Raw genomic sequence first — 22,500 nt, forward strand, 5'->3', positions numbered from 1 at the left:
GATAACCTAGGAAAAGAAAGAATGGTAATATAAATATAATTAAGAAAATGTCACAGAAAAATGTAACAGGTACACACAGTAAGTGCTCAGACCAGACCAAATGTGTCTGAAATCCAACATTAAAAAAAGACACAAAAAGACTGACACTCTGTTGGTTAAGACAACACATATTCCTGTCTCTCTGACTCACAGAACAGCCTGCTTGGAATTTCAACATGCAAGTAGCTGAACACTAGGGTGGAGTGAAAATAAAAAGTAATTGTGGAAATTGAAAATGCCTGAGGGCTAAAATCTTGCTATATATTATTATTACTAGAAAAATGTTAAATTTTCGCTTAGATCAGTCAAGGGAATTTACTCCCTCAAACCTCCCATACTCCGCTATTGTAAAAAATTTACAAAAATCCCTCATTTTCTGAGTTTTGGGGGTTGCTTGAGGTAGTAACTGCCATTCATTGATCTCAGCAAAAGTTCAGCATTTTTCTAGTAATCAAATATAGCAACATTTTAGCCCTCAGGCATTTTCAGTTTTCACAATTTTTTTATTTTCACTCTCCCCTTCTGACATGTGTATCCTGATTCAGCAATGATGCAGAATATGACAAGGCTGACCCAGGGACAACTCCATTTTGCTTTCTAGGTGGACTGGAGCAACATGAAACAAAGTGTCTTGCTCAAGGATACAATGTGCCCCTGGGGAACCAAACTTGTGACCTTATGATTTACTTATTTTTACCCATCAACACGGATCCAGTGAACAGAAAATATGCAAGGGTGCCTGATCCTAACAAATGACACAGACAAGTGTATTCTCTACAAGAATACACTCTACAGGTAGAGATGACCAAGAAAAAAATGTAAAGGTTGAGACTTTGCGGCTGAGGGCCTCAAGTTTGGTGCCAATGAATCTACCGTTCATTCAAATATGATGGGGCCTGATCCTAACAAACAACACAGATGAGTCTATCTCTGACAGGAAAATTTAGAGGTATTCAAGAAAATATGCAACGGTTGAGACTTTGCCTCGAGTTTGGTGCCAATGAATCTATCATTCATTCCATTTACAAAGTGCATGGAGTTGATTCATTTATCACTGTGTCTTTTTGACAAACGAGCACAGATATGCTTTAACTCTCCAATGTGATTCATTGGTCACTTAGCACTAACCAGATAGGTCATTATACTGTCTGCCTAATTACATAAATACATATGTAAATATAATTTCGTAGTGGTGCAGGAGTGGCTTTGTGGTATGTAGCTTGCTTATCAACTACATGGTTCCGGGTTCAGTCCCACTGTGTGGCACCTTGGGCAAGTGTCTTCTACTATGGCTTCGGACCAACCAAAGTCTTGTGAGTTGATTTGGTAGACGGAAACTGAAAGAAATCCGTCGTATATATGTTTATATATGTGTGTCTGTGTTTGTCCCCCCCAACATCGCTTGACAACCGATGCTTGTGTGTTTACATGCCCGTAACTTAGCGGTTCGGCAAAAAGAGACCGATAGAATAAGTACTAGGCTTACAAAGAATAAGTCCTGGGGTTGATTTCTTCGACTAAAGACGGTGCTCCAGCATGGCCACAGTCAAATGACTGAAACTAGTAAAAGTGAGAAAGAGAAAAGAGTTCAATATATGGACTCATAGAGTTGGCAGATGATGCTCTCTGGTGATCTGAAGAGCTAGCCTTCTGTATTTGCAGTGATTTTTAAATGTACAATTGTACTGTGCAGTGTGCAACATGCATATTGGTGCAGACATGTAAAACAATTTATTATACCCTGAAATTATTATTACATAATGAAGGATGCAAAATGGCCATAATCCTAGAGATATCAAGGGCTGAAATAAATAGATTCACCTCTCATACTTCCTGACTTTATGATCTACATAAATACAATCTTGTCTTCTCGTTCTGTATTCGTTCACCTTAAACAAAATCATTGTTGAAGTATATCAAGTTGCTATTGTCATTAAATAAAACATTTTATATCTTTTATTTCCATTCAAGCTGATAAACCTTTTTTAGTTTTGTGGGTTGGTCATTTTAGTAATTTCACGAATATTTTCACAACTTATTTTATATGTATATATACACATATATCAATATTTATATATTCTTGTCTTGCAGTTGTGAAAAGGTATCTCGATGTACATTAAAGAAGAGTAACGGGACATTTGACAATGTCTGTGGACCTGTGATGGATGGTAAGTTTGTTTTTTTTTTATTATTCTTAAAGCTATTGTTTTTTTGGATGTCATTTCAAGCCAAAACAAACCCATACAATAAAAATCACACACTTGTATATTGGCATAAAGACACGGCTGTGGCCTCAGTAACCCTGCCTAGCTTGCAAAAGCCCCATGTTAAGATGCCCTCCACCAAAGAATAATATGTTGATGAGCAGGAACCTTGAGCCCACCCACCCTGCATCCTGTGTCACAGTAACTACCTCACCCACCACCATCACTGTAACCACCTGACCACAACTACCACCACTGCCTTCACTACAGCAACAACAACTGTCACTGTCAATGCTACAACCACCACACCCACCACCACCACCACCACCATCACTATTATTGTCACTACCAGCAACACTACAACCACCAACACTATCACAATTACCACTAGGATACTTCAGCAACCACCACCATTACAATCATTACAGCCACAACCACTACAACTTATACTGCAACCTGTACCATTACCACCACCACCTCTACCTATAACTTCTGCAACCACAACCACCACCACCTCTACCTATAACTTCTGCAACCACAACCACCAACCAATACTATAATTGTTAGAACCATTCCACCACCACCACCTGCACCACTTTTATGTCAATCATTTTTTTCTGCCCTCCGTCGTTTTTCAGATATTGTCAACTGTGACAACTTGACAACAGAGAAGCCGAAAGTTGAAGAATCTAGTAATACGGCAATCATCGTTGGCTGTGTGAGTGTCTTATTGTTTGTCGGGGTGATAGTTGCATTGTGTTATTACTTTTGCTTCCATCGACCGAGGTCACGCAGTCACAAGAAGCGGGCACCCACCCAGGAGGAGCTCGACGCTGTCGTCTCACAGGTGATAGAGAACGCGAAAAAAGATGAAAAATATTGCAAACAAGGTAAGCAATTGTTTGGTTAGTCCACTTGTTGGCAGGGTGGGGGAGAGGTTGCAGTTGGGAGGATTCTTTTCTGTTTCCTCCTCACAGACACACACACACAGCTATTTTTGAAGTAAACTACATTTGTGGAGAGACCCTGAATGAAGGTACAGAGCTGGAAACGGCTGGTTGCAAATGCAGCTGCATATTCTATGTGCACCAGAAACGCATGTCAGTCATCTCAATCAATTATTCCATATAAATGACTAAAGATTGTCGAATTTTGTATTTTTGCTTATTTCACAAGCACAGGAATGGGAAGAAGGACCAAATTGCCATAAAGTGCAATTGGAATCAATTGTGTGTCCCCCATTTATTTTAATCATGGTATATAGAAATAAAGCAGCGAGTTGGCAGAAGCGTTAGCACGCCGGGCGAAATGCTTAGCGGGATTTCATCTGGCTTCACGTTCTGAGTTCAAATTCCGCCGAGGTCGACTTTGCCTTTCATCATTTCGGGGTCGATTAAATGAGTACCAGTTATGCACTGGGGGGTCGATGTAATCGACTTAAACCCTTTGTCTGTCCTTGTTTGTCCCCTCTACATTTAGCCCCCTGTGGGCAATAAATAAATAGAAATATAGAATGAAAACCGGACAACTTCCCATAAAACTTATGCATGCCATGTGAGTGGTGGTGGTTTTTAATTATTTAAACGAAGGTACAGCACTTGTTATATATTCATTAGGAGTTCAATACCTGACAAAAATGACAATTAAAAAGGGAAAATATAAAGATGTGTCATTCTCTGTATTCTTTGTAATGATCTCGGATTTCCACTTCCCCAAAATACTCATAATCCAGTGAAGTGAACCCAGGATTTATCCATGGGACAATGGGATTACGAACCTTAAGTAACCCTAGGAGCTTCTTACTACTCAATGCAGTTAGTCTACATTGAATACCTGGACAACAACAGAATGCTTATACAGTACCTGCCTGGTTAATTTATCCCTATATACACATCATATATACATATATATATATATATATATATATATATATATATATATATATATATATATATATATAATAATAATACAAATAATATGTGAGTATATGCATATATACGTACATGTATGTACATACCTACATCAACATGTATATATAGATGCATATCTGGGTACAGGACGTCACAAAAAAAACAGGCCACATAGAGAATATTTCCTCCGTCAGCTGCCTCTATTCTAAACTAAGCATTTTGAATAGCAAAAATTCAGATTCAGGTGAATATGGTACTTAAGTTTAGGCACCGGAATTTAGTAAGGTATTAATCATACAATTTCAAAGTAAGGTGATTAAAATCAAAATAAGCAACAAGGATATCTTTATTTTGATATATATATAGAGAGAGAGAGAGAGAAAGAGAGAGTGAGTATACAATGGTGTGCTGAAAAGTTCTTGGTTTTAGGTAAAAGAAAATACAAGAGGATCAGTTAATTATGGTTTTGTTCACATTCATATTGCAGTGTAAAAAGAGCTCAGATGGTTGGGCCTCCAACCAGGCCTTTCATGATCCCCTTAAAGCCAGGAACTTTTCGGCAACCCCTTATATATAAAATGGTATATATGCATGTACATGCATAATATTATGTATGTATTGTAAATATATTATGTTACCTATACACAGACATGTCCATATATATATAGATACATCACTGTTTTCTGTTTTTTGTCTGTCTTTTCAGCCTTAAATACATCTTGTACAATTATCGAGAACAACATAGGTCGACAGATCTGGAGTTTACCACAAGAATTGTTCCGTAAGCACTTCCAAGCTGGTAAATATGAAGTTATAGTGGAAAAATATAAAGGTACAGTCACTTAACCTTCATGTTTCTTTCTTCCATATACATCTGGGGCCACTTTCTCATTTATGTTTTTTATTAATATTATTAGCAGAATTTCATTTGCCCCTTATGTTCTGAGTTCGAATTCCACTTTGGTCAACTTTGCCTTTCGTCCTTTCGGACCTGATAAAATGAGTACCAGTCAAGCCCTGGGGTCAATGTCATCAACTAACCCCATCCACCAAAATTTCAGGCCTTGTGCCTTTAATAGAAAAGATTATTATTTTTATTATCATCGTTATCCTCTTCTCTCAATTTTCTTTCCATTCTTGCTGAGTGTCTTCCCGATGGGCTTCTTTCAGTTTCCGTTTACCAAATCCACTCACAAGGCCTTGGTTGCCCCGAGGCTATAGTAGAAGACACTTGCCCAAGGTGCCACACAATGGGACTGAACTCAAAGCCATGAGGTTGGGAAGCAAGCCATTTACCATACAGCCATGCCTGCACCTATATATATATTTATATATATATATATATTACTCTTAAACAAGGATGTTGTTTGCAGGGACTTTGAAGTTTCCGCCAGCTAACCCATCGTTGGACTTCAAAGTCACTGTCAACATTCCTGTATAAGAATAATATATTTGTACTCTACTAAAGTATAGAGTAACCCATCAGATTAGTGTAAAATTGTTTTTATTAGAATTGAACATGAAAGCAAGCATTTATATATATATGTGTGTGTGTGTGTGTATTATCTATTGTCAATGTTTTGTTAATATATTAACATATGCCAATATTCTTAATTTGAGAGGGAGTGGGTTTGGTTGCTATTTCTAGCCAATCAGACGACTGCATTGTGGCTCTCATCTGGGGTCATTTAGCCATAGGCAATTGCATGTATATATATATGTATGTATGTGTGTTTGTGTGATGGGATATAATAATTAAATTAATTAGCGGCACTAAATGAAACAAACAGAACATGCGGAAATGAACTTGTTTAAACAAATTAATGCCACACTCTCATCGACTGTTTATAAACGACCACCCACCACCTTGCACACAGACCTTACGCAACCATCCCTCATCAATACTACTCGTATGGGTTGGGGTGGGTGTTTGGTTCTCGGAAGGGTTTTTTTTTTATGGCAACCTTCCTTGATTAATTATTTATAGTTGATCAAGTTATTTACTCCTCCCTAACCTTATTCACTCTCTTACTCCTTCCTCTTGCACACTTCTTTTCTTCCTCCCTCCCTCCCTCTCTCGATCAGTGGAGCAGTTGTTGTATGTGTGTATTATCCAATTTGGAAAGGTCAAAGGTTACCTGTAAATCAAACTTGGCGAAATTTTGGCTGAAGAATTGGAAAAGTTTAAAAAATAAAAATAAAAATACAAAGAGGAAGAAGAACCGATGGCATGGATCCAGGAGTCAATTTATAATTAACCAATCTTCTAAAAGAGCAGTGCCAGAACCATATTTACGAATTTCTGTTGATGGCTAATTAGTAAAGATATTGACCTATTGACCTGAAAGTTTTCATACACTCAAATAATAATGCTACCCCGTACACATCGATGTGTGTTTGTACATGCATATGTATATTTCTCTCTCTCTCTCTCTCTCTCTGGCTGTGTAGTAAGAAGCTTGCTTCCCAACCACATGGTTCCGGGTTCAGTCCCACTACATGGTACTTTGGGCAAGAGTCTTTGTCTGACCACAGCCTTGTAAGTGGATTTGGTAGATGGAAACTGAAAGAAACCCATCTTATATATATATATATATATATATATATATATATATATATATATATATATATATGTGAAGGCACATGGTTCAGTGGTTAGAGCGTCGAGCTTACGATCGTGAGGTTGTGAGTTAGAATTCTGAACCGGGCAGCGTGTTGTGTTCTTGAGCAAGACACTTTATTTCACGTTGCTCCAGTTCACTCAGCTGTAGAAATGAGTTGCGATGTCACAGGTGCCAAGCTGTATCGGCCCCTTTGCCTTTCCCTTGGATAACACTGGTGGCGTGGAGAGGGGAGGCTGGTATGCACGGGTGACTGCTAAGCATTTTCTTTGATGCTCTTCCATCTAATTGTATGAATAATAATAATAATAATAATAATAATGATGATTTCATTTATTTGCCACAAGGGCAAAGGATGAGAGGGACAGTACAAAGACAAACACAATGTGTAAGGGTTTACATATGAGGAGATGTGTTGGCACTCTGTCACTTACGACGTCGAGGGTCCCAGTTGATCTGATCAACGGAACAGCCTGCTCAGGAAATTAACGTGCAAGTGGCTGAGCACTCCACAGACACATGTACCCTTAACGTAGTTCTCGGGGATATTCAGTGTGACACAGTGTGACAAGGCTGACCCTTTGAATTACAGGCACAACAGAAACAGGAAGTAAGAGTGAGAGAAAGTTGTGGTGGAAGAGTACAGCAGGGTTCGCCACCATCCCCTGCCGGAGCCTCGTGGGACTTTAGGTGTTTTCGCTCAATAAACACTCACAACGCCCGGTCTGGGAATCGAAACCGCGATCCTATGACCGCGAGTCCACTGCCCTAACCACTGGGCCATTGCACCTCCACATGATGAGATGATAAAATACATAAATAACAAAAAAATAAGTATACACTGTATACAATGAAAAGGAAGGAAAATACACAGAATACAAAGGTTAAAAAAAATGAATTTTGAAAGGTCGGGGATGACAGAGATGTAGTCCTCCTGATACAGGATGACCCCTAGGGATAATCCAGGAACCCCACTGTCCAAGATCTCATCGACCACCAAGGCCAGGTGCCCTCTCTGATTCCCCTTCTCTGACTCACAGGTCTATGCTTAGAGAGGTAATAACAATAGTGATTTCTTTTAAACTAGTTGACAGAGAAGCCATGTTGTACTTGTAATAAACCCAAGCGTTAGATATGCATGGCTGCATTCAATTATGCATGAGTTATTGGTAACAGGAACGCCATTAATGGGGTGGAGGGGGTGAGGAATGCCTAACCTGGACAGACTGGTCAAGAGAGCCATTGACCGATGTTCAGATGGATCACCAAACAGGACCGTTTAAAGGGATGATGGTTACAAGGACAAAGATATGGAAGACAATGGCAGTGGTGGTGGTGGTGGTGGTGGTGGTGGTGGTAAAGACAATCATGATAGTGGGAGAGGAGATGGTGGTGGTGGCGGTGATAATATGATAGTGGAAGAGGTGATGATGATGATGGTGGTGATAGTGATAATGATAGTGGTGGTGATGGTGATGATAGTGACTGAGATATTGATGTCATCCATTGCAGGTAAATAATTAAAAACAAGAAACTAATACTAATTAGCAGAGTTGTCTGTAAATGTGCTTAAGTGTGAGGGTGTGTGCGAGTGAGTGAGTGAGTGCACTTCCTATTAATAAAAAAAAGAAACCATTGATACTGATTGTTACTGGATATATACACGCAATATAAATGGTTTATATACACGCAAGTTTTTGCACGTGGTTCTGTGTTTGTACATGCACACACACACACACACACACATTTTAATACCAACACACAGATGCAGACACTGTAATATATAATACACGCAAATATATATATATATATATACATATACACACACACACAAATATATGCACACTCACACACACATATTTACAAACTTCTAGATAGGAAGACACATATATACACACACGCATATATATATATATATATACATATAAACATTTCTGGTTTTGGATACACATGCGTATATATATATATATATATATATATATATATATATATACATGCATGCATACACACACACACACACATATATATATGTGCATGCATGCACACATGCACGTGTGTTCAAACTTCTCAATACACATACAAACACATGTGCATACACACAGAGCAGTACATATAGAAACACACCTATTCAAACATACCAACATGCACTCACATTTACATTCATATAGAAACATAAAATGATATAAACCTATATCTATAAAGATAATTAGTTATAAATACACATACAAACTCACACACACACACACACACGGTGTGCATGCTAATGTGCTATTACTTTCATATCTAACAGATGTGTGCGCAAACACATCTTAATCTTAACCACACACGCACACATGTATATATATACTAGCACACATATATACTCACTCATAGCAACCAATCAACTATTTATACATATTTAAAAACACCTGTTCATACACACATATAGATTGATAGATAGATAAATAGATATAAAGGCAGATAGATAGATAGTTAGATAGATAGAGATTGAAAGATAGATAGATAGATAGATAGATAGATAGAATGAGCACACGCAAACAACATTAATTATACAAGTGCAAACACACACTATTTGATATATGGATGTGCAAACTGACATAGATCAATATATATGTATAACTTATTGCTGTACTCACACAAATACATGTTTAGAAACTATTAGAGATATATGAACACACACACACAAATGGTCTTCTTATCTGTCTACACACACATAGATAACTATGTACATAGGCACAACAAAATCTTTTTATTCTCATGTAAACATGCTTAACCATATATATATATATATATATATATATATATATATATACACACACACACACACACATGCAGGAGACCAAAAGTGTACACACGCCACTATATATATATATAGTTTACTTGAGTTTTTACCTGTAATTTTGGATTTTGTCCCTAATATTATTATATATATATATATATATATATATATATGTATATATATAAAAATGGAACAAGAACATCACAGGCAACAACAAAACATTCAGTTAGACGATACAAAGAAGGATAGGAAGAAACAAGGATGGGTCATTCAGAGAGCTTTCTGTCGTCAATCAACTTACAAGTCATCATAATTTTGGGAGACTATTTGAAAACGAAATCAACATTATTTGTGAGGCCCTTCCAATTTCAATTTTTTTTTCTCAAACATTACAGTGATGATTATAATTTTCATTATAAGTTAATCTATACAAGAGCAGTCTTTCTAATTTCAAAATAAATTTGATAAATGCTATGGACAAAATTGCCAATCCTTGAGTTAGTTTGGAACTTTTTGAGAATTAGGTACTGCTGTGAAGTTTTGAAGCTCATTTTGGAAACGTGTGGTTTCTGGTTCAGTTCCATTGCGGAGCACCATGTGCAAATGTCTTCTACTATAGCTGCAGACCAACCAATGCCTTGTGAATGAATTTTGTAAACTAAAACCAACACATACATACACACAGACATTTACTTATAAACCAACACATACATACACACAGACATTTACTTATAAACCAACACATACATACACACAGACATTTACTTATAAGCTGAGATACAAACAGAAATGAGCACACAAAAACAAAGATGCATGCCAGCATGGAAAATGGATGTTAAATGATGATGATGATGATGATATATATATATATAAACAAATATATAAATACATACATACATATATATACACCTATCAAACCAAATTTTTGCTCGAGGTCATATTCATACATACATACATACATATATATAGTGAGGCATACGTATATAAACATACACATGGCCTCTGCTCACTGCCAAATATTGCCAAAAATAATGCCGATTGTTGCTAATATTTGGTGCCAAACATTGTTGTGGAGTTGTTTAGTTTAGAAAATATTAGTGAACTTTTGCAAATCATTGGAGACAAATATTTCCAAAAAGATATATATATATATATATATATATATATACATATATATATATATATATATATATATATATATATATATATATATATATAGGCATGGCTGTGTGGTAAGAAACTTGCTTCCCAACCACATGGTTCTGAGTTCAGTTCCACATGGCCCCTTGGGCAAGTGTCTTCTACTTTAGTCTCAGGTCGTCCAAAGCCTTGTGAGTGGATTTGGTAGACGGAAACTGGAAGAAGTCCATTATATATATATGTGTGTGTGTCTGTGATTGCCCCCCCACCCCCCACCATTGCTTGACAACCAATGTTGGTGTGTTTACATCCCTTTAACTTAACGGTTCAGCAAAAGAGACTGATAGAATAAGAATAAGTCCTGAGGTTGATTTGTTCAACTAAAGGTGGTGCTTTAGTCAAATGACTGAAACAAGTAAAAGAATAAAAGAATATATATACATATGTATGTATGTATATATATATATATATGTATATATATATATATATAAAGTGCATATGCATGGTTGTATTGTAAAGAACCTATCTCTGCAACCATGTGGTCAAGTTCAGTGGCATTGTGTAGCACACTGGGGAAAGTGTCTTCTACTTTAGTTCTAGGCTAACCAATGCTTTCTGAGTGAATTTAGCAAATGGAAACTGTGTGGAGGCCCATTGTGTATATATATATATATATATATATACATACACATATGGTGTTTGTTTCTGTGTTCATCACCATTCCATGACTTGACAGTTAGTGTTTGGTTCGTATTAATCAGTGTAACTTAGCAGTTCAACGAAAGAGACTGATACGATAAGTATCAGACTTTTTTTTAAAGTATAAGTATTAGAACCCTTGAAACCAGCGACCCAGCATCATCCCAGTACAATGAAATTTTGGGAAATAAAGGAGTATAATAATTATGAGCAAAACTACACAGTGGTTTGTATTTTAAAATTTATTTCAATCTGCCCCTTGTCAAGAAAATAAAGGACAAGCTAGCTTCATCTGCATAGATCAGAATAACTTATCCAGATGAGTTATTTTGATCCATGCAGACAGAGGTAGTTTGTAATCTATTTTCTTGATAAGGAGTTTTTTTAATCCAAAATATTAAATTAAAAGTTAAAAATACAAACTTTTGTTCTTCTGAGACTTATGTTTTGATTTTATTTACACTTATGTTATTTCCTCGTATTGTAGAGGTATTTCTTAGATACTATTTTGATTCATGTATGTGTGTATATATATATATGTGTGTGTGTGTGTGTGTATTTATATTTATATATATACACATATATATACACATATATATACATATATACACATATATTTATTTATATATATATATATATATATATATATATATATATATATATATATATATATATATATAAATATATATATATATATATACACACACATATATTTATATATATATATTTTTTATTTTTATACACACACACACACGCATATATATACACATTCACAGACACATCTTTTTCATCTATGTATATCTATATCCATTTATACACATGTCTATATGTAGGCATTAATCTATGTGTGTATACTGATATGCAAAGACATACATACACACACATATATATATACACACACACACACACACATCTTTATGCATCTCTGTATATCATTATATTCATATACATATAAATATATCTATGTATATACACCAACTTGTGAGTTCATATACTTGTTCAAGCACTTGTATATATATATATATATATATATATATATATATATATATATATATATATATATATATATATATATATATATACGTGTGTATATACACACACATATCCATATACACTTACTATGCATATATGTACAGATAGAAACATACACACACACACACACACACCTAGTAATCGGTTCAATGTTTTTGTGTTGATAAATAGTTGGAGAAAAGGAAAACTACTGAGAAAAAAAAAAAAAGTAAATAAATAAACACTAACAAAACAAAGCATTCCTTCAGAATCTTTCAGAAATACTACCAACACCACAACCACCACCATCATCATCATCATTGTTATCATCATCAGAAAGTATAAGTTTAATTTTGACATTTTTACCTCTTCCTCTTCCTTCTTTCTTTCATTTCTTTTAATTTTTTTTGTTTTTCATATTTTTTCTGTAGTAATTATTCAATTTATGTAAATATTTTTCACAGTAGCTTTTTAACTTCCTCTCCACCTTTTCCCTCTCTCTCACACACGCACACACCTCCTTCTCATCACCTTTCTCTCTCTCTGTCTCACTTCCCCCTCATTTTTCTCTCTTCCCCCTCTCTCCTTTCTCGTTGTCTCTCTTCTGTGTCTCACTCTCACGCCTCTTTGTCTCTCACCTCTCACTGACCCTCTCTCTCTCTCTCTCTCCTTTCTCTTTTTCTCTCCTATATCTCACTCTCACTGTCTCTCTCTCTCTCACTGTCTCTCTCTCTCTCTCTCTCATTGTCTCTCTTTCTCTCACTGTCTCTCTCTCTCTCCCTTCTACCTCATCCCCCTCTCTCAGTCTCCCTGCTGTCTTTTATGTTAAGTATATGTTTCTGTTCTTATACCAGGGTCACCTCAGATCAAACAGATCTATGACAGAGAGACATTCTGGCCATGACCACCCCTTGTTTATTTTAGCTTTAGACAACATTATCTGGGATCACATTAACTAATGTGTCCTTTTTTTTGTTAAGATGACAAGATGTCCTTCAAAGGGAGATTTTGGCATTTATGATTTCTAGCAGACCACATCACCATATACAGCCACCCCCACCCACCCCCATAACTCTTGTCTCGGTGTGTTGATGTTGTCTAACTTCATTCATGTCAGTCTTCACAGAACAAATCTATGCTGAAAGACAATCCAACTGTGACCATCACTGTTTTTGTTTCTTTTTTTTTTTTATAATAGTAGGGTGGGAATTTAAGGGAGATTCCCTCCATTTGTCAACCGACCAATCAAACCTAGCTGCCCCCTCTCCATCTTCTGTCCTCCTTTTCACCATTTGGCTACCCACATTCTGCCATCTTCACAACCACCCTAACCCTAACATCCACACACTTCCTTCCCCTAGCCATCTTCCCCCTTCCCCATGTAGTCCCAACACCCACTTTGCCATCTCTACAGCCACCCCCAACCTACACCCATCCCATCCTGCCATCTCTAGAACCCACCCTACCCTCCATGCACCCCTTCCATCCACCTGATCACCCACATCCTCCATGTACCCTGCTGCAACCACCTGACCATCCCCACACACCGCCCTACCCTCCATACACCCCTTACATCCACCCAGTAACCCATACTCACCGCACCCTGCCGTTTCTACAGCCACACTATTGCCACCCCATAACGCTCTGCTCTGCCACTCTACAACCACCCCTACAACCATTCCACAACCACCCTGCTCAGCCATTTTCTACAGCCACCCCACCCACCCTACACCCCATTCATCAATTCGATATTACTTTTTTGATCATCTGATCTAAACTGATTGTTTTTACTGCAAAAAAAATAGAAAAAAAATGTCTATTGATTTAGTGGTATTTGTTTAGACTGGCTTATATGATAGGGGTGAGTTGGGGGTGGAGAAAGGGGAGGTGGTTGTGGTGAGGTTTAAGCTGATGGTGGCACTGGTGGTGGTATCATTGTGTGTGTGTGTGTGTGTGTGTGTGTGTGTGTGTGTGTGTGATTGTTGTTGTGATTGTTGTATCTCTGGTGTCTGTTTTGTGTCAGTAAGTGGAATCTACAAATCAGTTGATAATTATATGTGTGTGTGTGTATGTTTTTAATATATGTGGGTGAGCATACACGACCATATATATTAAACATAAAAGCTTATATGTATATATATATATATATATATATATATATATATATATATATATAAGTAGTTAGTTCAATATATAGATGTGTGTATTTATGTATAAAATAGTTGTTCCATTAAATATATGAGTGGACGTATACATTTGTACATTTTTGTCTATCTACTTAACTATCTACCAATCTTAATATTGGAAGCTGGAAAATATATTGGCACTACTTATTCACTATTACACATGTTTCATTAACCTACCTACACAGTATATATACATATATGTATATATATATTTTAATTTATGTATATATTAATATTATCTTGGTTGAAAAACTTTGATAATGCAAATATGTTAATAGTTACCAGGGTAGCAAAAATCACACAAAAACTGGGATATCATACCCGGTTAATGGGTAGAAATTCCATGTTAAAGTGATGCATTTTGAGTAGATATAAAGAATAATAATAAATGGAGCAAAACGCATATAATCAATAAGTTCTTTTAAAGGAACTTATTGATTATATGCGTTAAGTACCATATTCACCTGAATCTATATATATATATATATATGTATATAAATATATATATATATATATATATATCTGTGTGTGTGCTGGTGCCAAGTAAAAAGCCCCCAGTCCTCTCTATAAATTGGTTGATGTTAGAAGGGCATCCTGTTGTAAAAACCGTACCTAAACAAACAGTGGAGCTTTGCTCAGTCCTCTGGCTTTCCAGCTCCTGTTAAAACGTCCAACCCATGCCAGCATGGAAGACGGACGTTAAATGACGATGATGATAAATGATCTATTTGTGTCAGTTTGTCCCCCTCCTCCTGCTTGACAGCTACTGTAGGTTTGTTTACGTCCCTGTAACAATAGTTTGGCAAAAAGACACCAAGAGATTACGTGCCAGACTTAGGATTAAGTACCGGGGTGGATTTTGTTCAACTAAAACCATTCAAAGCAGAGCTCCAGCATGGCCGCAGTCCAGTTACAGAAACCAGTAAAACAAAGCTAAGAGATAAAAGATAATCTTTTGTTCATTCATTTCACATCATTGCTTTTCTGTTGCCATTTTCAGAAAATGGAAATTTTAACAAACATGGACTTCAAATCTACATCATTTTTTTTTATCAGACTCTCTTCATCTTTTTTTTTTTTAATCTCCCTTCTTCTTTTCCTTTTTTTCCCCCATCTCTCCTGGGCTTCCTTTTAGTATCTGAAGAAGGAATATCACCAAAAATATAACTTCAACTTTTTCTGTTCATCTTTCTGTATTCACCTGATAATATTAACTATGAACATTTTTCTTGTACTTTTGTTATTTTTTGTTTTTTTGTTATATTTTGCTGCTCTCTCTCTCTCTCTCTATCTCTCTCTCTCTCTCTCTCTCTTTCCTCTCTCTCTCTCTCTCTCTCTCTCTCACACACACACACACACATACACACACACAGTCATTCCAACATGGTCTAATTTTCACATTTTATTTTTGTATTTTTATATTATGTATTACAACAACACAAATACATTCATGTTTTATAACAATCTTTAAGTTAGTGGTACCATTAACAAATAGCTTGTGTGTGTGTGTGTGTGTGTGTGTGTGTGTAGTATATCTTGTGTACAGATAAATGTACAACTGCTACCGTTAAGTTTGGAGCTCCACATAGACCATCTTAGTCCAGCCTGCTTTCGGTATAGTGGTTAAGTGGCTACTGTACTTAATTGTCTTACTAGTTACGAAATACAGGGCAAATGTATGAGAGATTATGATAAACTCGAGTTCGTATTATTAGTTCTCACATACATTTCACCATTATGGTTGCTTGGAACCCTACATTGCATGTTCCAAGAGCATTTAGAGGCTTAAACAGAATGGATCACCAGGGAACACTTTATTGCATTAAGTTAGATTAGCTATCTGTAATTTAATGCCATAAAGTGTTCCCTGATCGTTTGTCCTGGTTAAACATCCAATGCAAGGTTCCAAGAGACCATAATTGTGAAATATATGCAGAAACTAATAATATACATTTGTGTTTATCATAATTTTTCTCACACATATATATATATGTAAATATATATTCATGTTTGCGTGTGTATTATAAATGATATTTGATGGATGTGAGAATGTAGTCACAAAGAAACACATGTCATGGGGAAACATATGTAGCAATGCATTCATAAAATATAGAAATTTCCATCCGAGAAATTTGTCATTATTCATATATATTTTCACAGACGATTGTAATGATGATGATGAATTCTTATTCTTTAAGCTCTAACTCCTCCTGAAGCTACATCCCCTGCTGATTCAGACATTGTTGCAAGGAGTTCTCTCTTGGAATCGTGGGGTAAGAAAAATCGGCACCCAGCGACCAGCCACCACTGCCCTTCATCTCCATCACAAATGCCACCACCACCCTTTACCTTGTTACTAGCCCACTGACCACTCTCCAGTCTCATCCCTGATACCACCCTCTTCCTCTCCATCACTTTATTAACTTGGTACTTGCCTTTATGAATTGCAGTATATCCCTAACACTAAATTATTAATGTGTACATGTTTGTATGTGTATCTGTTTGTGTGTGTGTGTGTGTGTGTGAAGGCCCCATCTTAGTCTTATACACCCCCAGGCAAATCAATGAACTTGGTCTATGGTATATATTTATTTTTGACAGCAAACTACAGCATACATAGATCAGAATTGGAATCCCTAGACCTCTGAGGGCCCCTAACAATTCAATGCCATGTGCCCTGTAGTATGTATTTATTAACAACAACTCACAGTATCCACACATCAGAATTGGATGCCCCTGACAAATCAATGCCTTGGGCCTTATAGTATTTGACAGCAAACTGCAGCATATATAGATCAAAATTGAACCCTTTGACCTCTGAGCAATTCAAACACCTGGGCTCTATATTATTTATTCATTGACAACCACAACATACATACATTAGAATTGGGTGCCTAGACACACAAACGCCCCTGACAAATCAATGCCATGGGCCCTATAATATTTATTGACAGTAAACTGCAGCATACATACATCAAAATTGAGTACCTAGACATGTGAAGACTCCAAGCAACTTACCAGTATGCCCATGTATTCTTTTCTACTCTCGGCACAAGGCCTGAAAATTTGAGGGAGGGGGCTAGTCAATTAGATCAATCCCAGTATGCAACTGGTACTTAATATATCGACCCCGAAAGGATGAACGGCAAAGTCGACCTTGCTGGAATTTGAACTCAGAACGTAAAGACAGATGAAATACCAGTAAGCATTTCGCCTAGCACTGCCTTAGTATGCCCATGTGTTAAAACAGCACATTTCACCTGTCCCTGAGAGGGGGTTAAGTTTCTGTTTCATTGAATCGTTTGGAATTCTGTTTTTTTTTTTTTTTTTTTTTTCTGTTCTAATTAACACTATATGACTAATTTAAAACTGTTTCACTATTATATTTCTTATGGAATACACTTCGTTTATTTCAATTAATTTTGAAAATAATGAAGATTTTAGTAAAATAACTTTGACATTATCAATCTGGTGTTTGGAACATAAATTGATATGGAATTTTGATGGAAGGTTTTTAGTCCACTTTCACTCTTTTACTACCATACTTCTGTTGAAATACACTGACTTCATTTCAAGTAATTTTTAAAATAATGGCAAATTTAGTAAAATAACTTTGTTGTTATTAAGCTTGTGTTTGGAACATAGCAAAATTTTAATGGAAGATTTTTTTTTTTAAATTTTAATCACTTTCGCCATTTTGCTACCATATTTCTGTTGAAATGCATCACTTTTGTTTCAATTAATTATGAAAATAATGGAGAATTTCTAAAATAATTTTGTCATTATTGAACTGATGCTGGGAACATAAATTAGAAGCAACAAGACAAAGGACTTTCCTTAACATTGACAGCTAACAAACAGGATTTCACTCAACCTATTAATTACTCAGCAGGATTCCACTTGTTATATGCAAGCAACTGAATAACCGGACTCCCCCTCCTCTTCGCATGCTTGCAACTCCATGAGGGAATCCACTTGACCAATTTAATATCTGTTATTTAAACACACTCCAGAATACACCTGTCTTCACTTTCATTTCCCTGTAGCAAATAAATGACCACTTGAAGCTGCGACTGATTGACTGTCACAGCTTGGAATAAAATTGAACTGGTGTGTGTGTGAACGGAGTGAGTGTATGAGAGGGTGACAGAAAGAGAGAGAGAGAGAGAGAGAGATTAAGTGGTGGGCATAAACAGTATGTGTACAAGGTGTGTGATCTGAATACAGAGAGATAGAGTGTGTGTGTGTCTGTGTGTGAAAGTCAACTGTGACTAATCACCCATCATTCATCACATTGTTGTTTAATATAGAAACTATACATACATGCATACATATATATATATATATATATATATATATATATATATATATATATATTTATTAATAAGGGTAGAAATTGATATTAATCAATTAGAACCAGTTGTTTAGCATATTAAAAAAATCCGAAGATTAAAATTATATTACATACAAAAATAAGAGGAATGACCAGCAAAAGTGAACTCCTATATGCTAGAAATAGATGCCGAATCATCTAACCACGAAGAATATGTTCTCAATAAAAATTTAGCGACACAACAGACTGTAAAAGGGCAAGACAAATGAAAAAATACTAAATAAAAAAGCGATTAACCTACGTACCATGGTTTATTATATATATGTAATATATATATATGTGTGTGTGTGTGTATGTATGTATAGATATATGTGTATATATATATATATATATATATATATATAAACAATATATGAGTATATGCATATATATGTACATGTATGTATATACGTTCATCTACATGTACATATAGATACATAACTGGGTACATGACGTGGCAAAAGAACAAGGACAAAAATGGTAAACAAGGTGCAACAAACAAGCAGGCCACATAGAAACATCCCCTTCATCAGCTGCCACCATTAAAACTCCGGCGTTTCGAAGAATTAAGGCAGTACGCATCGTTAAAATGGTTCTTCCCACGAACACAAAAATTAAATTGTTTTCGTGGAGGGTAGTGGCGGATGGAAAACAAGACAGGAAAACGAAACGGTGAAATAAACAAACATATATTGTGAAGTATATTTGTCACCTAAATGTGGTGGGACCCATAGGGGACGATGCTACTGTTGTTTATAGCCCCAGGAAGACGTCTCCTCCAGCTGGCTAACGACACACTGCCTGAGTCTGATTAGTATTTGCGAAGGGAAACCATCGTTCCCATCTCTAGCGTGATGTGATCGACACAAACCTGGGTTTCTGGGTATTAACCTGTCATCAGCGTGTGACAATCACCAGCTAGCGATGACAGCTCATTTCAAACACCGAATACTATATGCTTTTACGAGTGACAAACTGTCGCTGATCTCAAAAAAGGAGAAACAAGCAATAATAAATCTCTGAGCAACAAGTAAACAGCCGCAGCACAGAACCGCGAAGTATATTTGCCACCTAAATGTGGCAGGCCGACAGCAGACAATATCTATCCACACACACACACACATATATATATATATATATATATATATATATATATATATATATATATATATACAGGGTGTCCACAAAGTCTGGGTACATGGGGATTAACACATACTTTAAGAAATTATTATTTCTTATATTTAATTATGTTATGATTTTATTTACTCCATGTACCCAGACTTTGTGGACACCCTGTATATATTATATGTATGTGTATATATATATTAGAAGCAAGAGGGTGACTCAAGCGCCAAGTGTTTCATGCCTGTTGACCCTTGAGGTACTCAGTTGCTTCTGCTAAATATCAATAAAAGTATATATATGTACAAATGCTCAGGTATCGTCTGTGTAATTAAGAAGGTCACTTTACAACCTCGTGGTTTTGGGGTTCAATCATATTGCATAGTCCTTCAGGCAGGTCTCCTCTACTATGGCTCCAGAATGACCTTTACCTTGTGAGTAAATTCGATAGACAGAAGTGTGTGTATGTGTATCATTAGTTTGTGTTGTATCCCCCTCCAACTCCACCACTTGACGACAGGTGTTTGGTTATTTACATCCCCTTAACTTAGAAGTCCAGCAAAAGACACCAATAGAATATGTATCGGACTTCAAAAAACAAACATAGGTACTGGATTTGATTTGTTCATATACATACATATATATATAGAGAGAGTGTGCCAATGGACTGGCCCCTATGCAGGTGACACATAAAATACACCATTTCGAGCGTGGCTGTTGATCGTTACCAATGTCGCCTCCCTGGCACTTGTGCCAGTGGCACGTGAAAAGACATTTGAGCGAGATCGTTGCCAGTGCCGATGGACTGGCTCCTGTGCAGGTGACACGTAAAATATACCATTTTGAGTGTGGCCGTTGCCAGTACCGCCTGACTGGCCCTCGTGCTGGTGGCACGTAAAAGCACCCACTACACTCTTAGAGTGGTTGGCGTTAGGAAGGGCATCCAGCTGTAGAAACTGCCAAATCAGATTGGTGCCTGGTGTCGCCTCCTGGTCCACCAGTCCTCAGTCAAATCGTCCAACCCATGCTAGCATGGAAAGCGGACGTTAAACAACAACGGTGATGATGATACATATATATATATATATATATATGTATATACATATATATATATATATATATATGTATATACATATATATATATATATATATATATATATATATATATATACATATATATATATATATATATATATATGTATATATATATATGTATGTATGTATGTATGTATGTATGTATGTGTTAAATAAAATAGGATAACAAGGCCAAGGTGATTTGATATTCCAAGGACATTTCTAAAGAGAAAAGATGATCTTGCAGCCTGCTGTAAGATCACCTTTCTCTTTATAAATGTCCTTGGAATATCAAATCCCCTTGGCCTTGTTATCCTATTTTATTTAACACATACACACTCACACATGACCTGCCTGAGACTCCTCACTCATGCTATTATATTGAACCGGGAGTCTGACAGTGGTCCTTCCATAGCACTTGCATAGCCTTACCTGCCTTTTGGGTCTTCTGGATCCCCAAACCTCTCATATCTATATGTGTAGTGCTCCAGCTGGCCTTAGCCCAGATAACTGAAAGAACTCAAGAACAAATTAAATCAAGTGTTTGTATGTGTATGCAACTATTTATATTTAGAGCTAACATTTACATTTTATTTATGTTTTTCTTTTAGTTTGCTTGAATTTTTAATATCAAAAGGTGAAACACTTAGTTTAAAACTAATTGTTATATAATATCAATACATCATCATCATCATCATCATCATCAGAGTTTTATGCTACTCTGCTGTTTGTGGCCTTTCACTCTGGGTCAGATCTGATCTTAGTAGACCTACGATCAACTAACAAAACAGCTGTGAAAACCACAGACTGTGTGTGTGTGTGTGTGTGTGTATTTATATATGTATCGAGTGTTTGAGGTAAATTATTATTTATAATGAATCTTTCAACGGGACAAAAAAAAGTGCTAAATAAATAGTTTTTATTCAATCCTGATTACCTACTTTATATATATATATATATATGTGTATATATAGCAATAAGAAAATGGAGGAGAATATGCGGTATCCATCGATACCTCCATTTTCTTATTGCTATATAAATTTAGGGTAAAACAACCCCCCCTTTTTACCCGCACCCACTTATTACACTTGGTATAACACTAGTGTAGCAATAATTGGGTACCCTCCCAGCAGAATATTGGATAGATACTATGCCTTAGTGGGTTGAATCCTCAACCCCTAACTCTCTTGCAGTATATATATATATATATATATATATATATATATATATAATGAATGTATGTATATATATCTATGTATGTATGTATGCATGTATGTATTGTAGTGTACAGTATTATATATCTATTATGGCCGATCATACCAATTGGTTTCACACTAGGGATT

The 22,500-nt window shown here is 36.1% G+C and overlaps 1 protein-coding gene across 7 annotated transcripts in view; it reads left to right on the forward strand.

Annotated features, from left to right (window-relative positions):
- LOC106871338 (uncharacterized) overlaps positions 1-22,500 on the forward strand; it is a 377,312-nt gene that overhangs the window by 349,714 nt on the left and 5,098 nt on the right. For all 7 annotated transcript variants that reach the window (XM_052977038.2, XM_089342797.1, XM_089342798.1 and 4 more), the window contains 3 exons: positions 2,131-2,207; positions 2,882-3,133; positions 4,860-4,985. In XM_052977038.2, the coding sequence (XP_052832998.1) occupies positions 2,131-2,207; positions 2,882-3,133; positions 4,860-4,985 (455 nt within the window). The remainder of the gene's footprint in view (positions 1-2,130; positions 2,208-2,881; positions 3,134-4,859; positions 4,986-22,500) is intronic.

Source organism: Octopus bimaculoides, chromosome 26 (assembly GCF_046866305.1).
Source record: "Octopus bimaculoides isolate indiv1 chromosome 26, ASM4686630v1, whole genome shotgun sequence".
Classification (NCBI taxonomy): Eukaryota; Metazoa; Mollusca; class Cephalopoda; order Octopoda; family Octopodidae; genus Octopus; species Octopus bimaculoides.